Source organism: Limanda limanda, chromosome 7 (genome assembly GCF_963576545.1).
Source record: "Limanda limanda chromosome 7, fLimLim1.1, whole genome shotgun sequence".
Classification (NCBI taxonomy): domain Eukaryota; kingdom Metazoa; phylum Chordata; class Actinopteri; order Pleuronectiformes; family Pleuronectidae; genus Limanda; species Limanda limanda.
Genome location: NC_083642.1, coordinates 8097394 through 8114973, shown reverse-complemented (window position 1 = coordinate 8114973; position 17580 = coordinate 8097394). Strand labels below are relative to the sequence as shown.

The window sequence follows — 17580 nt, the reverse complement described above, 5'->3', positions numbered from 1 at the left end:
GTCTTTTCTGTGTTATTGTCCATTTAGGTTGAAAACTGTCTTAATGTTGGAACGGCAGCACTTGATGATGCCAAATCAAAGATAACGGATGATTCAACTCAAATGCAAAACAGCAAAGGTAACAAGCCTGTTCTGAAAATGTAAGAAGTTGAGAGTACAGTACAGATATGTGTTAAAATGTTAAGGCAGTTAAAATAAAAGGTTATCATACAAATATATACTCAAGAACAATACCTGAAAAATCTACTTAAGTAATGCAACAAAGTATTTGTACTTTGTTACTCCCCATCTCTGGATGGTATTTATACTTCTACTCCACAACATTTATATGACAGCTGGAGATACTAGTTATTTTGAAATATCAGATTATTAAAACAATCAAAAATATGTAAGAATGATAAATTAGAGCACTAAAAGGCCAACCTTTACAAGCTGTAACATTTCAATGGTGCTCGATGCATAAGTAATTATGATCTGATATAGATATTTAGGACAATTTTGCAGAAGGAGTACTTTCTAGCTTAGTCATAAGCAGGTTTTGATAAAAGCAGAAAACCAGACTATACCAGTAAATAATCCCGGCCATGTAGGCATCCTCTTTCAAAGCAAGGTCTACACTTTTATTAGATTTTTCTTCAGGGTGACAACAGGAAACTGCTGCTGCTTATTAATGTCATATTCACGGAAATGACAGTGAAGAAATCAGGCCTGAAGAGGAAGTATGCTAATATTATAGGCCGAAGCGGCTGCAGGTCTCTGGGTCCTAAAGCCAAAACATTCAGGAGGGAACGTTACATTATATAATTACAGTTACATCATACTCAAGTAGAAATACCGTATTATAAGTGCGTTTACTTCTATTAAATATAACAAGGTTTACCGCTTTAAAACAGCACCGACAGGCCCGGATTGTCTCCTGAAAAGGATTTAAAAATGAATACGCTGTGCTAATATATCAATAACTCTACAGTACACGAGGGTGCCTGGCTCCTAAATATTTGTTTTCTAAAATATTAAGTATGAGAAGATGTTTAAAACTTTTTAACATTCTGCCATTGTCATGTACGAGGAGGTTAACCTTTTAAAACCCTCAGAATAAAGTGTATTTCAGTTCAACACCAAATATTCATAAGTACAGAACATATACAAAATTAAAATTAAAAGCAGGCCAGTTGTGATTTCATTGTACATATAAATCAAATGAAGTGGCCACTGAAAATACTGCATCTTATTGTGCAGATAAAATTACTGATTTTATAGTTTCTCGAAATAAGTGCAAAACGAATCTACAACACAATAAACCAGGGTCCATGAATTAATCTTGATTTACTGACAGGTTTGGTGCCAAACATGACCCGCCGGTTTCCCCAAATTATGATGCATCTTGCTCTCCTGATATCTGGAGTCATAACGCTTCCTTACAACTCACACTTTGTATCCAGTGACAAAATAATCAAACACATGTAAAGTGTAATTTCCAAAAAAAAGGCATTTTAAATGATTCTTAAACAGTTTATTAGAAAGATGTAGACAATAAAAAAAGAATTTCCACTGTAAGTCAACATTACTAGTCTCCCCTTACATTTTATTTGACAGTGCAAATTAAATTTGGTCATTACACGGCACCACATCGTTGCAACACGTCCTCACCAACGAGGGGGGGGATCTATACTAGATGAACATGGAAAGAACCTGGAGAATAGCAACAAACCACATAAAGTTGAATGAACCTCAAGCTTCTTTTAACAGCTTCAAATCATGTCCACTTGTTTCTGCTGTCCAACATGATAGTGTGTCGTGTGGGTATGGAGAGAAGAACTGTCAAGATACATAATTTGTGAGATTCATTCAGATTAGCACGCAGGTGACCACTGGGAAGATGCAAATGTTTCTGCAATGGTTTCAGAAACGATAAGTAAAGGGAAACATGTAAGCTGGAAGGTTAAGCTACAGAAACAGAGACTGGCTTCCTGGATATCTAATTCACATCACATGGAAGGCTTTGGAGGAACCAAGTCGATAAATCAATGGAACTAATTCTTTTGATGCACACATCTAGTGTTTGACTTAAACCATGAGAAAACAACACCAGTCTACTAACTTAAATCCACAACATTTGGAATGGGTTGGCCTAATTATTTCAAACCACAATTAATTTGAAAACAAAATGTTTTACCTCTTTTGAAACACATATTGCTCAGTTGAGGACAACTACACAACTTTTCCAACAAATAATGTGTGCTTGGTTGTAATATTTAACAGTAAAACAAGATACCCGAAAAGGTGCAGTACAGCAAATGGAAGTGGAGATAGCTGCTCTGTACAATACCATGCATATCAACCTTCAGTGGACTGATCGGTCATGAGTTTGGAGCAGAGAATATGGTTTTAAATATGACTACTGACTCATATGTACAGTTGTTTGTCACTGCCTTCAATTTTAGATATACATTTGTTTAAGATTCCTCTTGCCAACTGTTCTACCATTTTCTTTCCAGAGTCTGTCTTTTATTCCAAATCTGGCATTTCTGAAAGTGAAAGAAAAAACAGTCTTACACTCACGAAAGCACTTATTTATAAATCTTGTATTGTCACCATTATGAATAGCTAGAATTTGATGCATTACTTACTTTCATCATCGCTATCTGCAGACTCATCCTAAAAAGACAAAAAGGTAGAAGGTTGAATACTCATCTGATCAATGTTTCAACAAGAACAATTATTGACACTGAATATCAAATGCTTTATTTTTTACTTGTGATTATCACTAGTGCTTCAAATTCAAAGTAAAAAGATTCTTACCTCCTCTGGACCTTCGAGATCAAGGTCTTCCTCTCCTCCCATGTTGTTCATCAGCTGTAATAGGACACCAACAGTATTAGAGCAAAGTCACTTTCTCAAATGGAAAACCTAATATCTTTTCCATATTTAGGTTTAGTTGAGGTTCATAAATCAATCTTTAAGGAATTGTATATTCATTTTTATTTTACTAGTCAGTTGTTATAGTAAAAGATATACATAATTGTACAATTTGGACTAATATGAAATACAATTTTAATAGAAGGCATGCAAATGCTACCAACTAATTATAAGTCATTACATTATATCTTAATATTGTCTTATACCCATATTCACATAAGCTTGTCAGACATTTTGGGCCTTGTGCATTTTTAGAGTGTTTGTAATTTTGATCAAGAATGCTGAAGCTGAAACATCAGTCTAGAAAACGCTCTTTGTTACGTTTAAAACAGTGACAATGAATTCTTTAATCTCTGTTTATTAGGGTGCTTACATCTGAGAGTGGGTTGGAGTTGACCATCTCCTCATCTGAGTCGTCCTCCCAGTCTCTCCAGTTGCTGAAGTCAACACTGAGCCAACTCAGCTGTGAAAACAATATCAGTGTCTCACGTTATAGGAATCAGATGCAAATCTAACTGAATCTTTCTGGAAACCATTTGCATTTGAAATGTATGCTACAATTGTCCATTACATTCAATGATTGACTACGTACCTTAACCTTGTCTTTTGTTAGCCTCGGCCACGGCTTTCCCGGCTGCACTTTTTTTAAGTAACACATCACTGAGCGACCTGTGCATTTGTGTTTGGAATCCTACATTGAGGCGGAGAGATAACAGCAGTGTGAGATCAATCTCATTCACAATGTTGTGCAAATAATTATTTACAATATCATAAACCAACAGTAATCAAAGCAATGATTCAGACTGTGACGTACATTTTCATCAATGGCGTCAAAAAGGTCTACTTCATTCTCATGTTTCTCATTTTCGGTTCCTGCAAGACAGCTGTGGAGGAAAAAAACAAAATATGAGTTTGGGGAGAATGAAACAACAAACACTCAGTGAACTGAAAAACAAGACAAAAGATTTTAAAAATCTCAGAACTACTCTGACTCACAGCATAAGATCATAACACGTGGCGAAAACAAACATAAAATGAATAAAACTAAAGCTGCAACTGCTCTGTTTTGATTTTATATTGTGTTTCCACAGTTTTGGACATGTTACTATTATGCTCAGTCATCTTTACATGAAGCACACTTATTACTTCTCATTTCATTAATTAACTGATTAATGTCTGTGTGCTGGGCTCTTCATTATCTGTGAAAATGTGTTCAATGTTTGCATCTAGTTTTCTGTGGCTCTCTGATTGGACACCACTCCTGTATTAGTCTCAGACTCCTCCTCCTTTGTGAGCTAGAAGACCAGGTGTGATGAACAAGAGCCCAGATTCTGTGTTAAGCCAAGGATATTGTCCCAGAAGTTTGACTAGGATACTTAACAAACAACAAAGGAACAAGGAAATGACAACTTAATATTTTTAGAGTCTACATGAGACAAACTTACGTGAAACCAAACTTTGCTTTATCAAATGTGACTTTAACATCTTTGCTGTCTGCTACACAGAACTCTATAAAAACAGCGTCCCTCCTGTCGTACCACTTGGCGGTTGCTGGATGCCTGTGAAAAGAAAGAGGGAAATATAAACCAATGTAAACAGTCTGTTACATTGAGTGTGCATTTGTAATTTGCTGTGCCTATTAAATTTGATTTGGTTCAATAACAACAAGAGTAAATTTTCTAATAACAATTCTAAACTGTTCATTCATTCTTAGAGTTCCCCAGATCTACAACTCGTAAAACAGATTATACATATGAATGCTGTTTATAGGACATCAGGTCGAGACAATAGGCTTCCATTAAAAAGCCCTTGTATCAGGTTGCCACAAAGCCTCTGGTTACAGTTGGACACATTAACAAGATGGTTTGGACGGGTTCATCTCAGCGTTTCCAATGTTCAAGTCGATTTTAATTATAAAATATATTCATATGATAAAAACAGAAGTTACTTTGGGATACTTTTCAATTTAGAACAGGATTAAATCATCTACTGTGGAATACTATATAGTGGGCATGTTAATTAAATCCTTATTATTAAGTGATTTAACAGTAAAATAAAAATAATACTTAACTGTTAAATTGACCTAGAATCTAATTTGATAATCGGTTAATCATTTAAATCATCTCATTTGCAGTTCGTGAAACAATAAAATAAGATCCAGATTTTAATTTGTGTGGATTTAAACATAGTCTTGGTTTAATTTGATAAAAAAAACGTGATGTTCAGAGGAATGGGTTGAGCGAAAAATTGATTTATCACCTTAGTCTAAAGTCCAACTTTAAAGGTGTAGCTGTAAAACCAGATGAGTAGAGCCAGAAAGAAACCACGTTTTTTTTAAATAGACCACAATGATAATGTGATTCTGATACAACCCTCACTCGGCTGTAGATCTGCAGTACACACTTAACTGTGGTTATAACTAATCAATAACCACCACCAAATATATAAGTGTGGGTTTTTTAATTCAGTTTTCACTGGTAGTAGTACACGCACCGTGTATTTATTGTGGGTATTATTCTCTCTTCGTAGCATTTAACTGATGGCGTCATTAAGCAAATCCTCTTACAGATGATCGCGGACTAATATGAAGCTAGCCTCGGACGAATGTTGGCTAATCCTCGTTGGCTCCCTTTCTTCCACAACTTCTCGATCGAGCTAGCAAACCCGTTTTCACGTCGCTAAAGCCCGGGTTTCTCCCGCTAGCCGGCGATTTCCCGACACCTGACACGGAGCTAACCTGGTGATCAATGAACACTCTCTGCTAGCCAGGCTAACAACGCTGACTTTGGCCGTAGCCTTACTTGAGCCATGCGGTGCACCTGACTCGAACCCCGGGTAACAAAAAGAAGAAAAGTAGGCTGCTGGTACCGGGATCCCGGACCTGTGAGGGGCCGAGCTGGGGTTTTTAAACCCGGTCCAAGAAGCAGCGAGTGCCCGGTTAGCTAGCAGCTCACTGGGGAAAGGCCAACCTCCCGCCTCGGCGAAAGCATGTTCGCGGACGGCTAATGCTAACTAGCTAGCTTGCTAAGCGTGTGACTCCATTGCACTTTCCCCCACACCCCCGTCCTTTCATCATCACTTTAACTTCCAACAACTTACATGTCTGGGGTCGAAGTGAGTCTCGGTTCTCGAAAGGTAAAACAATCCCGGGAGAAGAAGCTCGGTAACGCCCGTGAAGAACCAGGAATGCTGCCCACACACAGTCACTGCAACAGCCTCGGTCCTGTGCACTGTGCTGCTGCTGCTCCGGATGCTCCTGCGTATCTCTCGACGTGAATAGCAGCCCTGGCGCAGCTGCAGCGCAAGAGACGCTTCTAGAAGTTAATGTGATTTTCTACGGAGTCAGTGGAGGAGGGAGAGAGGGAGGAGGAGGGGGAGAGAGAGAGAGATCAACACTCTTATACTGAGCTGTACCTCTTTAAAATATATTACTATTATATATAAACAATATATTACTGTTACATTTAAACAACTCTTTACAATGCTTTATAATTATATTTATACAAGTCTTTACAATACATTATAATAGATTTAAACAACACTTTACAATACATAACTATTATAGTTGTCTCTAGTTGATTTAACTGTATTTAACTTTCAAAGCTTCTGTCAATACTGTATTTTAATTAATACAGTTTATTATAAGGGCCGGAGAACTGACAGGCACTGACAGACAGTGAGGCCCTACTGAAATTGTACGGATTATTATTATTATTTTCAGGCAAATGAATTGGCTTTATGAGGGCTTTAACATACAAAAATTCTTACTAAAATTTGCAGAAAATTAGAAAGTGGAGAACATTTACGTATTCTGGACAAATTTTCAATGGGCGTGGCAAAATGGCTCAACGGTGCCCACCGAGACCCCCGGAACGTGTTCACATTGACCGATCTTCACAAAAATCTATACACAGATGTATCATTTCCAGACAAACAAAAAAGTCTATAAGTGCAATTTATGCATTTAGTGACCATTTTGGCCATATTCCACATTTTTACCTTGAGGTAGTACCAGGGCTTGCATCAGATCGACTTCAAATTGAGATGTGTCATCACAATAAGATTGAGACACAAACTAACTCAGAGATCAAAGACGATGTGACTGTGATGTTGTGTCAGAGTTTGATTACACATACACAGGCTATGAATCCTTTGATGCTGAGCCGTAAGAAACAACTCCACTCCTGCAGTGACAGTGGTCATAGATCAAAGGAATCTTTATTATTAATGAGGGGCTATATTTGCTTGGGTTAGATATAGATAAAAACAGTTTTAATTAGGATTTACATTTAGATTTGGGCTTCACGTTTAGATTTAAAATGTTTATGCAGACTATCTACAGAATTCATCGCTGAAAATCTGGTTAAAAAATTCTCATGACTTGGCTGGGGCTTAATGAGGCAAAGTGTTCCTGTTAATTTCATATTGTGTCAATTATTAAGGACATTAAACATTTTAAATCTACAACAAAAATCAAGATGAATGCAGTATATTCTGATAGGACACAAGATAAAAAATATTCATGTTAGAAGATAATTCCCCAAAAATGAGTTCTTCTCGAAGTAATCCAATATTCAAGATGACACCAAAGTTTACTGGTCCTTTTAGGATTTATAATCCAAAATATAATTTAATTGTCTCCCATTTGTTTATTAGAATTGCATAATATATTTTCATTGAAGTACAATTATTTGATAAGAATGAAATTGCAGATTGTTGCTTCACTCTTCTGTCGCATTCATCTCTGGAGTCCAGGCCGACGTGACTGTACCATCTCCAGAGGACAGGTCTCCTGGGGTGTGGCTGGGTAGAAGATGGGTGCAGCCATAACAACAGTCACAAAACATTTGAGGGGAGGAGGTGCTCCGAGTCTAATTAAGATCAAGTGTGTGACTGTAGGATGGGTGTGTCGCACTCGTGTCTTTATAAAGAACTTCTGAGCCAATGTTACATTAGTCATTTTAAGTCGAAAAGAAGACAAGTGCTACATTGAATTAGTTTTTATTTTATTAAATGGCGAAAAGACAAAATCGATAAAAAGTAACAGACCTGCCTTTTTCATATCTTATTTATCATAAGAGCACTAAAATCTGTTGATTGTATAGGTACTACATTGATAACCTTCATCAATCATCACGTTTTGTACATCAGGGTGTTGCAAGCTGATTGGACTAACAGCAGTCTATTGGGTTGAACAAATTGATATTTTAGTAAACTAATCAACTCTGGACAAAGAGTTGTCTATTCACCTCTGCCCTACAAGCCTGTTAATGATCAAGTAAAGCTCAAAGTGGAGTGCCCCCGGGTGGGGGCTCTTTGTTGCACGTCATACACCTCCATGTTTCCTCTTTAGACAACTACAAAAAGGTAGGTGAAAAGTCGGGGAAGGAAAAAGCTTAATGTCCTGAACATAAAAAGCTGAGGTATCTACTACCTCTAAATAAGGAATGTGTAGGTATAGAAAATAGAAGAAACATGAAAATAATAAATTAATATTTCCAGTAGTCCCCTGTATAAATTCACCTGTTCCATCCTTTCCTGGACCAGGCTTATCATCCACAGCAATAAGCCACCCACTGCCCCCATTTAACAATGAACAGCAAACACAAATATTTCATTTTATCAAGCCACAACTTTATTTCCATCTTGGGTATAAATTGTATAAACGAGCTTAGATTAGATCAGCAACATTTCTCCAACTCCTCGTTGACACGGTCCCATTACATCGTCAACTCCTGCAGAGGGAACAAGAAAAGTTTGTAAGCAAATGTTTCTAAGATTTTTTTTTCCAATTAGGAGAGTTTCTCTCTTCTCAGGACAGAAAATGTTAGCTTCAGTGAAACTCAGAAGAACGAAAGTCACTGTATCAATCATCAGTGAAGAGTTTAATATGGCTTGATGAGTATAATCAATCCAAACAGACACTAGAAAAGTTTGTTTAAGTCTTACCATAATAGCATTGACAATGTCGTTATTGTTGTTTTTCAGGGCCCGTACAGCCTTCGCCCGCGACACGTTGGCTTGCGACATGACGAGTTCAATGTCTTTAACCTCAACTCCGGTCTCATCAACCTGAGAAAAAAATAGAGCAGAAAAATGTTTAACTCCTCAGATCATTAAATAATTCATATTCAATTGTGTTACTTGAGTAAAACTGCATCTAACCTCTTCTTCTTCGCTTTCCTCCTGTACTGTTGGCGTCTGTGTGTTTTCTTGGATGTTTGATACAGCTTCTCCCTGTACCTTGAATTTTTCTGCGGCAGCCAGCTGGGCTTGCTGGGAAAGATCTTCAATCTGTAGTGCGAGGGAGAGAGCAAAGTGAGACACCAATACATGACATTAACATTTGAGCTGATGTTCTGCACTCACACCTTGACTGAAATACTCAGTGAGTCTTTTCTGCGCTTATAAAAAGTAAAACTTGTTAAAACAGTAAGTTCATTAAACTCCATAGGAAGGGACAAACACAGGTGTCATTTCGGCTTCATACCTTAGCTTCACCGAAGACGATGTATGTGTCTGATGCAGGGCTCTTGTAGACGTCTGGTTTGGTGATGACAAACAAGATGTTCTTTGATTTGCGAATTGTGACCCTGGTGACCCCTGTTACCTGCCTGAGACCAAGCTTTGACATTGCCTGGAAGAAATATAAATATATCTTTAAAATGTGTCCACTTTGAATTGCTACAAAGTGATCAAGAAAAACATTGTTGCATTAAATAAGAAAAAAGGTTAAGACCAGTACCTTCCGTGCCTTCTTTTCACTGCGGCTCTGTTTGGCTTTGCTGACAGGTTCCTCGTCGATCTCAGCAGCTGCTGCAAGCTTTAAGAGAACATTCATCCACATTTAAGGTCAACAAGTAAATAAACTAATAATTCCCATGCTAGTCACTCATAAAAGTTTTTTCTCTTCTCAGAACAGAGGTTGGCTTCAGTATACTCAGAAGAACGAAAGTCACTGTATTAATAATCACAGAAGAGTCAGAAAACCATAACATCTACATTAAAGGTTTAACATGAGTCGAACTGGTACGTTTGGACTCAAGGCAGAAAAATATTAGAAAGCAGAATGAAGACTCACCTGGGCCTGCTGTGTCTGTGTCTGTGCAGAGTCCTGTTCCTCCAGATCAGGGACTGAGTCATCGCTGTCTGACTCAGTGCCAGATCCTACAGAAACCAACAGGAGACCATTAGTTACAAAATGGTGCATTTAACATGGTTACAGACCTGAGTTTTCCTGCAAATAAGCTGCAATCATTCCTGGAAAATATAGAAACACATTTGTATTGCCAAAACTTAATGCTCACTCAAATTTAATTCAACTGTACACTCTGGGTGTATTGAGAACAATTCCCCTGTATTTTAAAACCATATTAACCAGACCATCAAGACATTTTAACCAATTAACACCTGACATCGTATGATCAAAAATAAAAGGGCAAAAAACACTATAGAACAAATTTCCCCCCAAAATAGGACCATTCATTATGACAGCTGTATAGCACCTCATTGTTTAAAGCGTAAAAAAACTTCCGAACCCTAACCCTTTTTTTTGTCATGACCTTGGAGAATGACATATCTAAGTATTGCAGTAGATGCCAGGTGGCAGTGACAGTTGGAAAAATAGATGCACAGAAAGAGAGGAAAAAGAAAATACCCTTATCCTTGATCTCAGGCTCCAACTTGGCTGGTGTTTTAGCAGGTGTGGGGGCAGGTTTGGGTGATGAGATGGGTTCAGAAATAGTATTTATTTTCTCAACCTCAGGTTTAACAGGGACAGGTTTTGCAAGTGCCTCTGCAAATGTGAGTTTACGAGGAGCTGGGGCAGGAACAGCAGGCTCAGCGATAGCTGGTTTTAAGGGAGCGGGTGAAGTTTCAGCTGCGGGCTTAGCAGGCTTGGCAACCTCTTCAGGTGCAGCCTTGACCTCAACCAATTTCACCACAGTTTCTAGTTTAGCATCCTTAACAGGAGCCTGCTTGGTAACCTCAGCGGCAGCTGGTTTAGGTTCTGCAACTGGCTTGACAACCTCAACAGGTGCAGGCTTGACATCTGGTTTTAAAACCTCAGCAGGAGCAGCTTTAATTTCCTTGACTTGTTTAGGAACCTCTTCAGTAATAGGTTTGGCCTCTGCAGCCGGCTTAACATCCTTAACTGGGGCAGGTTTGTCCTCGACAGCTGGCTTAGCAGCCTCAACAGGGGCAGGTTTGGCCTCAACAGCTGGCTTAGCAGCCTCAACGGGGGCAGGTTTGGTCTCAACAGCTGGCTTAGCAGCCTCAACTGGGGCAGGTTTAGCCTCGACAGCTGGCTTTACCTCAACGGGGGCAGGTTTGGCCTCAACAGCTGGCTTAGCAGCCTCAACTGGGGCAGGTTTCGCCTCAACAGCTGGCTTAACCTCAACTGGGACAGGTTTAGCCTCAACAGCTGGCTTAGCAGCCTCAACTGGGGCAGGTTTAGCCTTGACAGCTGGCTTTACCTCAACTGGGACAGGTTTAGCCTCAACAGCTGGCTTAGAAGCCTCAACTGGGGCAGGTTTAGCAGCCTCAACTGGGGCAGGTTTAGCCTCAACAGCTGGCTTAGCAGCCTCAACTGGGGCAGGTTTAGCCTCAACAGCTGGCTTAGAAGCCTCAACTGGGGCAGGTTTAGCCTCAGCAGCTGGCTTAGCAGCCTCAACAGGTGCCGGTTTGGCCTCGACAGGAGCAGGTTTCTCAACAAGAGGTACAATTACAGGCATTTGAATTGACTTTTCAGATGGGATAAGTTCAGGCATTTCATCAGCAGCAGCTGCAGTAACAGTTTTTGATGAGGCCACTTTAACTTCAAATGGTTTGGGAGGGCTTGAGGGAAGAGTTTCTGAAAAAGAAACTGGTGCAGCTACAGCAGGCTTTGAAGTAACTTTAAAAGCAGCAGGTGAGGGTTTTTTTGTCTCAACCGGGGCATGTTTAGCTTCAGCTAATGGAGCCTCTGCTGCTGTAACCTTGCACTCCTGAGGGGCAGGCACAAATGCCTCTCCTTTCTTAGGTTTTCCTTGCTTGCCAGCCTTGACAACTTTTGGAGTAGAGCGGTTAGAATGATGAGCAGTGGAACTAGCAGGTGAGGCAGCTAAGGGAGAAGTCACAGGTGACAGGGGGGTAGAGGGAGTAGATTTAGGAGATGTTGGAGAGGAGGAAGAGGCAGACATAGAAGAGCGTTTTCTTCTGCCAGGGACAGCCTTTGGGGCAGAGGAACCCTGAGCACTCTTGGCATCTTTGCCTTTGGGCTTAGCAGAGCCAGAAGCGGCCTGAGGTTGCTGGGAAGAAGCTGGGGCAGGAGGTGTAGCTGAATAGAAAAAGATTCTTTAATTTTTTTTACCTGGATTATTTAAGTCTTACTCATGCCAGTTAACAAACCAAGATGCAACCATATTTTTAGGGTTAGGAAAAGGACCTGCCTTATTTCAAAGTTTGACACAAACTGCCACTCAAAATGCACAATACCAACCTCCACACAGAAAACCACAATCTACATTTAGTCAGGATGCACTTAAAAAAAGAAAGATGCACATAAAATTTCATACATCTCTATATTACTTCAAGGGACAGGTGATTCAATAATTTATTTTGTCTTTAAAAAATGTGTATGTATTTTAAATTTTATTTCCATTTTAATGACAACTCTTGTAACTGATTGTATGAAACCGGTTATGGAGAAAGAATAATTAACCTTTTACAGATGATAACAGTTGAGGACTTGGAGACGAAAACAAGATTTAACGCTGAAAGAGCAATGACCCACACTGAACAATCACTGCAACCTAGGCTGCAGAATGACCTTAATTTAGCCAACTTTCCCCAATCAAAATTGTCCCTACAATTTTGTTGGGTGGAAAACAAGTCGTTTCTACTGATCCTGAATAAGAGGGAGCGCTCCAGAAATACAATTCAAAAAGGTTGGGGGGGAGGGGACGCTGCTAAGACCAACCTGACAGGTGGCGAGTGGTAATAGGTGGGCCTTCACATTTGGCGGTCCCCTTAGACTGAACGGCCTTGGGAAGAAGTATAACAGGTTCTTTGACGAGATTTTCCTTTTGAGTGGCCACGTCAATGTTCACAACAGCAGGCAATACTTCTTGAGTTGCATTCAGGGTAAGGTTTATTGGACTCTCTACTTCAATTTTTGCGTCTTCGCCGTTTAAACTGACATCTTCAGGAGCAGAGGGTTCGGGAGCAGAAGGTTTAGGAGGAGATGGTTCCGGAGCAGATGGTTCAGGAGCAGAAGCTTTAGGAGGAGATGGTTCCGGAGCAGATGGTTCAGGATCACCTGGCATTTCTTCTGCCACTGTTTCCGTCTCTTCTCCTGAGGGATTAGCTTCAACAGGAATCTGCTTAGCCTCTTCAACAACCAATTCTTCAACAGCAACCACAGATTCCTGACTTTGCACCTCTTCAGTTGGAGCTTCGGGTGAAGGCACGGACTCTTCAGGGACTGGCAGACCAGCGGAAGCCTCTGCTGGGTCAGCAGCTGGTACTGGAGATGCTTCCAGACCACTCTTTTCTGTTTGTTCGGCTATTTCTTGAGCTGCAGCAACACCATTTGGTGCATCAATTCGAGACTCAATGCTAGTTTCGGGGGGGCTTATCTCTTGGGCAGGAGCAGGGGGTTCTGTAGGATTCTCCAGTGGCACTTCTTTGTTCACTGTGGGAACAGCCATCTCAGGAGTAGCAGTAATCAGTACTCCTGCAGCTGATGAGGGAAGAGCAGCAGCAGTAATGGGGAAGCAAAATAACAGTTGAGGAGCTCAAATTGCAGATTGTAAGAGCTTACTAAATATACTAGTGAAAAGGAAACGGTGCTCCACACGTGTAAGGAAGTTCAGTGAAGTGGCTCTTGATTTGCCCGTTTAGAAACAGAGGGGTGTTGGTGCACTCAAAGAAGGAAAAAGTGCCCATCCATGCAGTGTCCGAATGTGAGAGAAGTGTTTTAAGACCTTTAATCCAAACAGCAGCCAGGTGCATTAAAAATAAACCATAAATCCATTTAAAGTCCAAGATGATCTGTTTTAGATTTTCTAGTTTGTTTGTTCTTCGAGTTGTAAACTTTAGCATTTCCCCCTAGGTTTAGTTTCTTTATTGCACACAACGAATACACCTTAACCAAAATCACGAAAAACCACGTGACGTACCTTGTCCTTTATTACTACATAAGCTGCTAGAGTTCGCTCCCTCTGCAGCATTCTAAAATGCAAAGCACATATCGCTACTGTGCTCTAAATTATTTTGCTCAAGACCCATGTGTTTTTACTGCATTTAAACCTGCCTCAACAAGTCGCCCCAAGAAAAAAAATACAGAACAAACAAACCAGAATCTGATTATCTGGACAAAAAAGAATAAATATGAAAACCCCTTGTGAATACTGGACTTGCATTTATTTTAACTCTTAATTACTTTTATAGCTCAGGATGAATAATTGCACCGCTCCCTGGCAACTATGTGGAATAATACTGAATAGTTAGTATATGAATGACTAATTATCCTAAGGAACTTGGCAAGGCATCTCAGTTACCAGCTGCAACTGATCAGTTAGTATGTAAGTCTTGGTCACATCCCTGAGTAAGAACCTCCACCCACTTACAGACCATGAAAACCATGAGTGTATATTGGTGAAAGGTGATGAGTAAGATCTTTAAGCTATATGGAATTATTCTGAAAATCTGATTCACTGTTGAAGCAAAAATTGAATTTCTGCTCCAACATCTCGCCCGAAACAAAATACTCAAAATAAATCCAGGTTAAACGCCTTCAACTAAGGCATCAAATTGTATATGTATACACATACATACACAATGCGTTTTGCATTTAAATGAATACGAAATAAAGTAAGTTGTTAATATTAATGTTAGAGAAACTATTGACACACATTTTACAATCCGAAATATAGATATGCAACACAGAATAATCGGCACCATCCCCCAACAAGGCAACAACTGTTATACACAAACTGGGTTAAAGTCATTCACTTTTCACAGGGAAACCCACAACAAACATCATGCATCGTGTCCAGTTGTCAGTGCAAGTCACCACTCTCCTTTGTGAGTTTGTATAAATAAAGAGAGGGGTTCTCGATAACTCTCCGAGGCAAGTGAAGCCACATCCCCACTGCAGATAGCTTAGCGATTGCTAATGTCTGAACACATGGCTGGTGATCGTCAAAATAACCGTCACCTGTTACGTCAACTCAAGTGTACAGACAGCTGAGTCAACTGCTTTAACCAAATAACCACCCGGCAATCTAATATGGATTCCTCCACAGTTTGTTGACCACTTCACAGGTTTGGAGAGTTCGAGGACCCCTTTCTTTAAGAACACACTATTGCAGGCATGTGAAGTTTTAAAATATACGAACCAGTCTCCACTTGTGGCTGCTGCATCTCCTGCTCGGTGACTGGGACCGTTTCTGTGGCTTCACCGGGCATGGTTGCTGTTGAGGAAGAAAAACCAAGAGAAAGAATCAACAATTTAATCCCACAAGATTTAATAAACTCAAGCTAATCAGATTTGGATAATTGATCGAATCAATTTAAGCCCAAAACTGTTTAGCGCCAACTTATTGTGTGTGAGTATTTTCAGCATCCCTAATTTACTTTGGAGGTAAGCTCATCTATCAGTGTGTGACTATGGGTCAACACTTTGTCTTCACATGGGCTATAGGGCCTCACAGTTTAAACTGTACAGTACTGATAAAGTATTAGTATGAGCAATTTTTAAATAAAACCTAACTATGCCAAAAGTGGAACACTCAAACCAGATCTACATCTAAAACTGTTCCATTTAAACAAAGTCAGATGTGAACTAGATTAACAGGAAATGATTCAAACCCTGTTCAACAAATAGATTAGAGAGATATGGCTACTCAAGTATTCGTGAAAAGGCAAGATGTCATTCCTATAAAGCTCAATTCGCCTTCAAGGTTGAATATAGAGAAAGGATGTTTTGTTATGGATTCAATAATTTAGGGATTTCTCAGTCAACCCTTTGCTAGCGAACAGGACTGCAGCAGTTGTCATAGCCGGACTGAGCCCATGCTTTAGCTTGCGAGCATCAGCTGTGGCGTTACTTTCCCCTGGTTGGAAGCTAAGCTAAGCTAACTGCTTCCGTCAAACTCCACCGGGAGGAAGCTAACCAGCTATTAAACCGAGAAAGACCCCAGCTCGCCCGGGTGAAAACCCCTTCCTGCCTCGCCGGCCCTGACAGGCGGCTCGTACACACTGGATCCCATCATGTTCCCCCATTTTGAGCCGGGGATCGGTGACACAACGGCGGATAAATCGGCGGACGGGAGGCCGGTGGCGTGACAATAGCTGAACCGGCCTGACGACGGGACTTTAACCGAGCATACGACACCTTTAACGGGGACGAGGATTAGTAAGAAACGGCTGGATGATGTTGGATTGTCCGCAGAGACACTCACCGACTCAGGACGTTATATCCAAGATGGCTGTGAGAGAGAACTCGTGACCCCCCGCGTCACGGTGATATCCGCTTTACAGGCGGACTTTCTACTTCCGGGTTATTTAAAGGGGCAGTACGTAGTTCTTTTATCTCAATTAACGTTTTTTATTATTTTTGGAGACTTCTGGAAATACTACTGTTTTTGTTGTTGTTTTTTTTACTGCTGTATTCACAACTGCACTGGCCCTTCAAAAGTACTCGTACAGTCTTAGAGTTTCACAGTTAAAGGTTCAAGGATACAGGACCTGTAATATTTTTTTTTATTACATTAGCAATAATAATACAGGAAAAATTACAACTACTATAATAATAATAATTGATTTATTATACCGCACTTTTAATAATGGTCAAATACACCTTACATAGGTTAGTAAACTAGGCTCATTGATATCAGTCACCTTCATGTGCCTGAATAGTTCCCTGGGGAATCAACACTAAAGAAAATCATGTTGTGTAAGTAGCGTTTGTCACGATGCATATGTAATTTAAAAACATTAAAAAAAATTCAGAATAAATTTCCTTAAACGCACGATTTTCACACAACTTTTCTCCTTCTTTCTCTTTTTGCCTTTAACTGGGGTCCCAGCGTTAAGAAGTGACATGGAACATTAGATTATTGGTGCCATTTGTCTAATCTAGCTATATTGTGTGTTTTGACTCTTTTCTCTATACAAGCACCTGATCTGCTCCCTTCTCTGCTCTGGATTTGCCTATGTGTGGATTGCCACTGGAAATTTTTGGATACAAGAAGATTTCTTGAACAACTTAGGTCACATCACTGAGAATTCAAGTGATTTTTAATAAGAAATAAGGATATAGCAGATGTTTTTTGATTAGCTGTGATCATACTTATCAGAACTTATCATGGTTTGTTCTTGCACTTGTTGTAAAAGGTAGCCAGGTAAGTCTCTTGATTAAAGTGTCTTGTTCACTTTTTGTAAGAGAGGCAACAACTCAGTAAACACAATTCCTGCATCAACCCCTTCGTCCACATGTGTCATTATTTAACAGGTTCTTTCTTGGCTTGTGTCCCATCCTTCTACTAAGTACTGTGGAAATCCGTTGAGTGGTTTTTGTGTAATCCTGCTGACAAACAAGACCTCAAACCGTAAAGCACTGTACCCTGGATGCACGATGCACCACTGAAGGACTTCAATGTTGTAATAAAAGCAGAG

At 39.9% G+C, this 17580-nt stretch overlaps 3 protein-coding genes and 2 non-coding genes across 5 annotated transcripts; all 5 read right to left on the bottom strand.

Moving 5' to 3' along the window:
- Window positions 1-1491: 1491 nt before the first annotated feature.
- Window positions 1492-6186, bottom strand: LOC133004755 (prostaglandin E synthase 3-like). Its single transcript, XM_061074265.1, has 8 exons — window positions 6019-6186; window positions 4365-4478; window positions 3734-3803; window positions 3512-3610; window positions 3293-3382; window positions 2803-2856; window positions 2631-2658; window positions 1492-2528 (listed from the first exon to the last, which is right to left on the bottom strand). Coding segments are annotated over exons 1-8 (477 nt in total). The 5' UTR covers window positions 6021-6186; the 3' UTR covers window positions 1492-2508.
- A 2345-nt stretch (window positions 6187-8531) lies between these two features.
- LOC133004786 (nascent polypeptide-associated complex subunit alpha) lies at window positions 8532-16428 on the bottom strand. The gene is made up of 8 exons (XM_061074303.1): window positions 16365-16428; window positions 15300-15374; window positions 10001-10086; window positions 9665-9742; window positions 9410-9556; window positions 9085-9213; window positions 8869-8991; window positions 8532-8654 (listed from the first exon to the last, which is right to left on the bottom strand). The coding sequence occupies exons 2-8, from the start codon at window positions 15367-15369 to the stop codon at window positions 8640-8642; spliced, it is 648 nt and encodes a 215-aa protein (XP_060930286.1). The 5' UTR covers window positions 15370-15374; window positions 16365-16428; the 3' UTR covers window positions 8532-8639.
- LOC133007915 (small nucleolar RNA SNORD59) lies at window positions 8727-8802 on the bottom strand. Its single transcript, XR_009680206.1, has one exon. It is a non-coding gene; the product is annotated as a small nucleolar RNA SNORD59 (small nucleolar RNA).
- Window positions 9828-9899, bottom strand: LOC133007914 (small nucleolar RNA SNORD59). The gene has a single exon (XR_009680205.1). It is a non-coding gene; the product is annotated as a small nucleolar RNA SNORD59 (small nucleolar RNA).
- LOC133004785 (proteoglycan 4-like) lies at window positions 10093-12448 on the bottom strand. Its single transcript, XM_061074302.1, has one exon. It carries the CDS (start codon window positions 12096-12098, stop codon window positions 10368-10370), a length of 1731 nt encoding a protein of 576 aa, XP_060930285.1. The 5' UTR covers window positions 12099-12448; the 3' UTR covers window positions 10093-10367.
- Window positions 16429-17580: the final 1152 nt, after the last annotated feature.

Excerpts from the sequence above, each read along its gene's own strand:
- LOC133004755 (XM_061074265.1), bottom strand. Across the intron at positions 3,804-4,364 it reads AAAGCAAAGTTTGGTTTCAC|CTGTCTTGCAGGAACCGAAA; the intron begins GTAAGTTTGTCT and ends TTTCCTCCACAG. Across the intron at positions 3,383-3,511 it reads TAACAAAAGACAAGGTTAAG|CTGAGTTGGCTCAGTGTTGA; the intron begins GTACGTAGTCAA and ends TTGTTTTCACAG.
- LOC133004786 (XM_061074303.1), bottom strand. The coding sequence starts at position 15,369 with ATGCCCGGTGAAGCCACAGAAACGGTCCCAGTCACCGAGCAGGAGATG. Across the intron at positions 9,743-10,000 it reads CACAGACACAGCAGGCCCAG|CTTGCAGCAGCTGCTGAGAT; the intron begins GTGAGTCTTCAT and ends GTTCTCTTAAAG. Across the intron at positions 9,557-9,664 it reads GTGAAAAGAAGGCACGGAAG|GCAATGTCAAAGCTTGGTCT; the intron begins GTACTGGTCTTA and ends TATTTCTTCCAG.
- LOC133004785 (XM_061074302.1), bottom strand. The coding sequence starts at position 12,098 with ATGTCTGCCTCTTCCTCCTCTCCAACATCTCCTAAATCTACTCCCTCT.